The sequence below is a fragment of the Talpa occidentalis genome, unplaced genomic scaffold (assembly GCF_014898055.3).
Source record: "Talpa occidentalis isolate TD23 unplaced genomic scaffold, MPIMG_talOcc4v2.1 talOcc4.7, whole genome shotgun sequence".
Lineage (NCBI taxonomy): Eukaryota > Metazoa > Chordata > Mammalia > Eulipotyphla > Talpidae > Talpa > Talpa occidentalis.
In genome coordinates, this window is record NW_023605083.1 from 83,252,979 (window position 1) to 83,259,771 (window position 6,793).

The following is a 6,793-nucleotide window of genomic DNA, read 5'->3' on the forward strand; positions in this document are numbered from 1 at the left end:
TTTATTTATTTATTTATACAAGCACTGGGTACAGTGAGAAGCGCGGGAGGGTGAGAGAATTCACGAGAGCCAGAGCAGGGAGCAGAGCAGGCAGAAGGACCGAAGTACACTGCTGAGGGGAGCAGCGGGCGGGCAGCAGGGGAGGTCTGCGTGCCATTTGGGACCCTCCCCCGGCGGCCCGGGTTCGAACTGGCGCTGCAGAGGCTGAGGGCAGCCTCGCAGGCCAGCGCTCAACCGCTGCTCCACCGGGGAGGCCCCAGACTCTGAATCTTAATGATTTGGATTCAGATTCTGATTTCACCACTTACGACCAAAGTGATGTTGAGAAGTTACGTTTTCCGTGCCTGTTTCCTCATATTAAAACAGGGAGACTAATAGGTCTACTTTATGTGAAGGTGTTGGAGTAAATGATTTAATAAATCAAGTGATTAGAATAGGATCAAAGTGACAGGAATATATAAAGTGTCATACAAGTCTTACTTTTGTTCGTGTAAGATCAGGTCACACTGAGCCTACATTTCCACATTGCAGTAATTAGCTAGATGGAGGATTGGTTACCTACTTTACACAGAGTGTGGCCTCCTTGGTTCACACAACACACACCCATCACATTCTCATCTTCATCTGCTCAGCTAGACCCAAGTGCTTACATCCCAGTCAAGTGGTCATAGTTCAGCATGAGACTTCACCACGTCTGCCTTTGCCCAGTCTTTTCTCCCCATATGCCACAGAAAATGCACACCAGCACTAGCCAGTCTCCCAGATAATCTTGCTCTGCATGAGTTCTGAGGCTTAGAGGTTTTCCCATCAGCCAGAAGCCCTGGTGCTCCTTCTGCAGTGACTCCCCCTAGTGGACTGTGTCAAGTCAGCAGCTTGTCCTGCCTCCTACTTCGGACTTTGCACAAAAGCTGCCTTCAAGAGTTACTGAAATCGATGGAATTGATGTTTCTGTGTCCTTTGGGTAAATACCTAGGAGTGGAATTGCTGGATCATATGGAAGCTCTATGTTTAGTAGGTCAAGAAATCTCCACACAGCTCTCCATAGTGGTTGGACAAGTTTGTACTCCCACCAGCAGTGCAGGAGAGTTCCTTTTTCTCCACACCCTCGCCAACATTTGTTGTTGCTGGTTTTTTTTAATATGTGCCATTCTCACTGGTGTAAGATGGTATCTCATGGGCCTCCCTGGTGGCGCAGCGGTTGAGCGCTGGGTTGCGAAGCTGCCACAGCCTCTGCAGCGCCGGTTCGATCCCCGGCTGCTCCCCGGCCACCGGAGGAGGGTCCCACAGGGCGCGCAGACCTCTCCTGCCGCCCCCTGCTCCCCTCAGCAGTGTACTTCGGTCCTTCTGCCTGCTCTGCTCCCCGCTCTGGCTCTGGTGAATTCTCTCACCCTCCCGTGCTTCTGACTGTACCCAGTGCATGTATAAATAAATAAATAAATAAATCTTTAAAAAAAAAAAAGATGGTATCTCATGGTAGTTTTTTTTTTTTTAAGAGGCATGTTTTTTATTTATTTATTTGTTTGTTTGTTTGTTTTATACATGCACTGGGTACAGTCAGAAGTGAGGGAGGGTGAGAGAATTCACCAGAGCCAGAGCAGGGAGCAGAGCAGGCAGGACCAAAGTACACGGCTGAGGGGAGCAGCGGGCGGCAGGAGAGGTCTGCGCGCCATGTGGGACCCTCCTCCAGTGGCCGGGGAGCAGCCGGGGATCGAACCGGCGCCGCAGAGGCCGCAGGCAGCTTCGCAACCCAGCGCTCAACCGCTGCGCCACCGGGGAGGCCTCATGGTAGTTTTGATTTGCATTTCCCTGATTACAAGTGATGTTGAACATTTTTTCATATGCCTGTTGCCATTTGCATTTCCTCTTCAGAGAAGTTTCTTTTTAGCTCTTCTGCCCATTTTTTGACTAGGTATTTACCCAGAGGACACAGAAACATCAATTCCAAAGAGCACCTGCACCCCTATGTTTATAGCAGCACAATTTACAATAGCTAAGCTTTGGAAACAACCCAAATGCCCAAAAATAGATGACTGGATCAAGAAGATGTGGTACATGGGCCTCCCTGGTGGCGCAGCGGTTGAGCGCTGGGTTGCGAAGCTGCCCGCGGCCTCTGCAGCGCCGGTTCGATCCCCGGCTGCTCCCCGGCCACTGGAGGAGGGTCCCACATGGCGCGCAGACCTCGCCTGCCGCCCGCTGCTCCCCTCAGCAGTGTACTTCGGTCCTTCTGCCTCTGCTCTTCTCCCCGCTCTGGCTCTGGTGAGTTCTCTCACCCTCCCGTGCTTCTGACTGTACCCAGTGCTTGTATAAACAAACAAACAAACAAACAAATAAATAAATAACATGCCTCCATTAAAAAAAATTATTAAAAAAAAAAAAAAAAGATGTGGTACATATACACAATGGAATATTACTCAGCCTTCAAAAAAAGATAAACACAGGCAATTTGCAGCAACATGGATGGAGCTGGAAGGGATCATGCTCAACAAAATAAGCCAGAAAGAAAAAGAAAAATGCCGGATGGTCTCACTCATAGCAGGAATCTAGAAAACTTAAATAAGAGACCAGGAAAAAGAATAACTATAAGAAAGTAAAAATCAAAATCAACAAACAACTATGAACCAGAGACACTCTATGGAGGGTGGGGGGCAGGGAAAGAAGGGTTTGGGGTCAAAATAAGGGGGTTGCAATTGTATGGGGAATATAAAAATAAAATTAAAATAAAAAAATTCAGCTTACCAAAAAAATAAACATATCATAAAAAAAAAAAAAGTTACTGAAATCTTGCTTCATGCCATCCTTCTGCAGCTGCAGTCTATGACTCTGAAGTGCCAGTCTCTAAAAGATCAGCAGCCCAACATACTGTCTGCTCTAACCTTGGACATCAATAGGCAAGGGCCTGAACTGGGAATCCTAACTGGGTGTGGCCTTCCCCATAAACTTAAAACTAAGTAAAATTCAAAACCCACCCTTTCCATCTCCACAGTCAGAGACTCCAGAGAGGAGTCAGAAACATGGAGGTGGGAATTTGATGCATAAAATACACAGACAAAACATGTTTTGCTACATTTATTTGTTATGTGGTATGTACTCTAGCATGAGTCAGGTCTAGTGTCCTACCCTGTGATTCCAGGAGAGAGCACAAGCAAGGGAAGACCAATGGGGAAGTTGTGGGTGCTGGCAGAGGCAGAGGGAAGATTCTGACATACTACTCTGACTTCAAGCAAAGTCTCCTGCCCTCAGTCATCCTTTTATCCAATGGTCTCAGGTAGCAATGGGAGAGGGCAAGGGAGAAAAGGATTCAGTATTGGCTAGAGAGAGGCATCTCTGCTCTGAATGGCTATCACTACAAGCAAAACTGGGTGCAGGTGGCCAGGCCAATGGTTGTGTGGGATGGGTACTCAGTAGGCATGGTTGGCAATGTAGAGGGACTGTGCTGCAGCTCCACCATCCTCTCCAGTGCCTTCATACTTGCCCTGGGCGGCAAGCCCATTCACCTGCAAAAGGAGGGGAGGTGGTAAGCAGATCAAACCAACCCTCAGGTGCCACACCCTCTAGGCTGTTGCCACTAGCTGCTTCCCCTGCCTAGCAACACACACAATCCCATGCCCACAACCTCAGCCCGCTTGATGAACTCCTCAGTGGCAGCCCCGGCATTGTCCCGTTGCCCTCGCCAGGCATTGAGTGCAGAGGCTTGCAGGGCACGCCCATAGGAGAAGGTGAGGGCCCAGGGCCTGGGAAGGGGACATCGGTTGATGGCATTGAGGTTGAGAGATGCTTCCTCTTCACTCTGACCTCCAGACAGGAAGGTCACTCCTAGGGTGAAGAAGAGAAGACAAATTGGTCACTTCCTATTTTTCCTGGGTAAAGGACCCCAAAGGCAACGAGAAGAATCTGAGGTTGAGTCTTAGGGATAGCAGCAGGTTAGAAAGGGTGGCACCTGGAACAGCTGGGGGCACAGTACGACGCAGAGCAGTGACAGTTGCCATGGCAATCTCCTCCGGGCTATACTTAATGGGACAGGCATGGCCAGGGGTCACCATGTTGGGCTTGAGCAGGGTCCCCTCCAGGTACACATGATGGTCACTCAGGGCCTTGTACACAGCAGCCAGGACCTGGGGAGGAGAGGAGGTTTACTGAGGTTCTGGGCCCCTGCCATTTATCAGTCTATGTTCTCGTCTCAAAGTGGCTGGGCTTCACTGTGACTATCAAAACAGGCTCAGACTCACAAGTCTTTCCTGGGATCAAGTAAAAGAGGACTTGGGAAAAGTATCTGAATCTGAGCCATGGATTATGGAGAACAGGTTCCCTCGTCAGCTGCCCTGCAGTACATGCCCATGCCCAGGTGTAGGCTCACCTTCTCTGTAACATACTGGCAACGTTTGAGGTCATGATCCCCATCAGGAAGGATTTCAGGTTCCACTATAGGCACAATGCCATTCTGCAGGTAAAAGCAGGAGAGTTGGGAGGGGCAGTAGATGGGATGGGGGAAAGTCCTGTAACCCTCTTCCCCGGGCACAGGGCACCCAACCAACCCCCTCAGGAGCACAACACACCTGCTGGCAGATGCTGGCATAGCGGGCCAGCACATTGGCATTCTCCACAATGGCAAGTGCTGAGGGTGTGCGCTCGCTGATTTTCAGCACACAGCGCCACTTGGCGAAGTCAGCGCCATCCTTCTTGTACTGGGCACAGCGTTCCGAGAGCCCATCCAGACCTGCAAGCATAGTGCCAGCCTCATCACTCCGCCCATCTGTGCCAGCATCAACCACCCAATCGCCCTGTGGTGCTAAAAGTCCTATACCTTGAGTGGTGCTTTCTCCATCAGTCCCAGCTAAAGGCACTACACCCTTGTCAACCTATAGGAAACACAAAGAGAGGGCTAAACCCAGGCAAGATTCTCCACGCCACCCCTCACACATACACCTATTTTCACATTCACGCCTCTCCAGTGGCTGCACCTTGATGCCCACAACAATGCCTTTATCCTGGATGGTACGCATGAAGGGGACACCATTATCATCTTTTTGGTAAAGTGTCTCATGGAAGAAAATGACGCCTCCAATGCACTTCTTCACACGGTCGTCAGCACTGAACAGAACCTGGCGGTACAAACGGCGATTCTCCTCTGTGTTTTCCACCCCAATTTGGCTCAGCCGCTTGGCCATGCTGCCTGGAGACAAATGAAGAGAGGTGGCAAGATCATCCCCAGGGTTCTTTGGTCGCCTCGCATCACTCCACCACAGACCCCCCACCTACCTACAGATTCATCAGCAGCCAGAATGCCTTTGCCTGGGGCCACAATCCGAAGGGCGATGTCAGACAACTCCTTTTTCTGCCCAGCAGAAAGGGCTGGGTACGAGTGGGGCATGGTGACAGCTCTCTGGAATGGAGACAAGATAGTAAGACTGGACCACATCCACTAACTGCTCTGCTTCCTGTCCTCGCCATATGGGCCAAATGACTTTCCCTCTGCCCCACCCCCCAACAATCATGGGACTGGGAACAGGGCAGGCATCCTTGGCATGGGTTCTGGGCATCAAAGTGGCACCAGTCCTGCTGACAGCAGGCTTAGGGCCCAGTTCTCACAACTCCTTTTGTCCCTGGTGGGCAAAATTCCCAGCCTCAGGGAAAGAGGTAGGGTGGGGGTAGGGAGGGAAGCAGCCCTAAAGTTACAGTTCTTCTGATGAAACTGCTGCCCAAGCAAAGATGTCAATCCTCTCACTGACTTTCACCCCTTCTTCAATTAAGCAAAAGCCCTGACCTTTCCAACTTTCCCTTTCTCATCTTCAGCAGGGCCCCCAGGAAAGTGCACTTACTTCCAAGGCTTCTGAATGAGGCAAAAACACCCATCACTGCTCCTTCCCTAAGCTTCTGGAGGAAAGGTTTGGTTTTCTTGAGGGGTTAGGGGCAGCTACGGAATAGGAATGGTACAAATAACAGCCACAGGCTTTCATAACTTCTTTTGTACCCCAAACCTTACTGCTAGCGCAATTGGGAGTTGGGAGCAGAGGTCAGGCTTGAAAGGAGTAAGTAGAGAAAGGAAGAGAGTGATGAAGAGCAAGGAGACTTGCAGGGAGGTAATGGTGAGTCAGGGGGAAGGACCTAGACCAGGGGGACAGAAGGCAAGAGAACAGGAGAAGGAAATTAGCCTAAAAAAGGGAGGAAGCTGAGGTTAAAATTATCTGGGTTGAAGAGGCTGACCCCAATGAAAAATTCAAGAGACAGAGGAAGATTTAGGATTGAAAAAGTTGAGGTCCAGGTGTGAGAGCCGAGCGAGGGGTGTTGTGGAAGAGGCTGAGCCAAGGGATTAGGAGTTAAGATGCAAGAGAGAATGTAAGGAGACCGCGAGAAGGCACATCCAGGGACCCCAGGTATAGGGCAAGGACAGCAAGAAGAGCCAGGGAGAGGAAGCAGAGAGGGAGTAGCTCCCACCTCACCCGGAGCCTCACCTGTGCGCAGCACAGTTAGCGGCGGCAGCCACGGGAACAGCTCAGCCAGAGGAACACCTCGATTCTGAGGAGCAGCCGCTGTGGCTCCAGCCCTAGCTCCAGTAAATGAGGTGGCGAATGCCGCAGAGCTACGTGACACCCCCGGGGGGGCGGGGCCAGCACCTCACCGCCATGACCACGCCCCCTCCCCGAGACTGGCTGTCGCGGTGCGGCCACGCCCATAGGGGGCGGGGTGACAAGGTGGAGTGACTCCTGGCCCCGGGCCACAGCCGTGCAGGCAGTGGTGGACTCGCCCCCTCCCATCTCATGGAGCGCTGCCACCAGGGCCCCAGACACAGGAAATG

General features: G+C 51.3%; 1 protein-coding gene across 1 annotated transcript; it reads right to left on the reverse strand.

The window, feature by feature from the left end:
* Positions 1 to 3,060: 3,060 nt before the first annotated feature.
* ALDOC (aldolase, fructose-bisphosphate C) lies at positions 3,061 to 6,571 on the reverse strand. Its single transcript, XM_037492005.1, has 9 exons — positions 6,450 to 6,571; positions 5,257 to 5,380; positions 4,959 to 5,170; positions 4,802 to 4,856; positions 4,554 to 4,714; positions 4,355 to 4,438; positions 3,938 to 4,112; positions 3,614 to 3,813; positions 3,061 to 3,494 (listed from the first exon to the last, which is right to left on the reverse strand). Exons 2-9 carry the CDS (start codon positions 5,366 to 5,368, stop codon positions 3,399 to 3,401), a joined length of 1,095 nt encoding a protein of 364 aa, XP_037347902.1. The 5' UTR covers positions 5,369 to 5,380; positions 6,450 to 6,571; the 3' UTR covers positions 3,061 to 3,398.
* Positions 6,572 to 6,793: the final 222 nt, after the last annotated feature.

Coding starts and splice junctions, on each gene's coding strand:
- ALDOC (XM_037492005.1), bottom strand. CDS start 5,368: ATGCCCCACTCGTACCCAGCCCTTTCTGCTGGGCAGAAAAAGGAGTTG. Junction 5,171..5,256: donor GGCTGCTGATGAATCTGTAG/GTAGGTGGGGGG, acceptor ATTTGTCTCCAG/GCAGCATGGCCAAGCGGCTG. Junction 3,814..3,937: donor TGTGCCCCCAGCTGTTCCAG/GTGCCACCCTTT, acceptor TCTTCACCCTAG/GAGTGACCTTCCTGTCTGGA.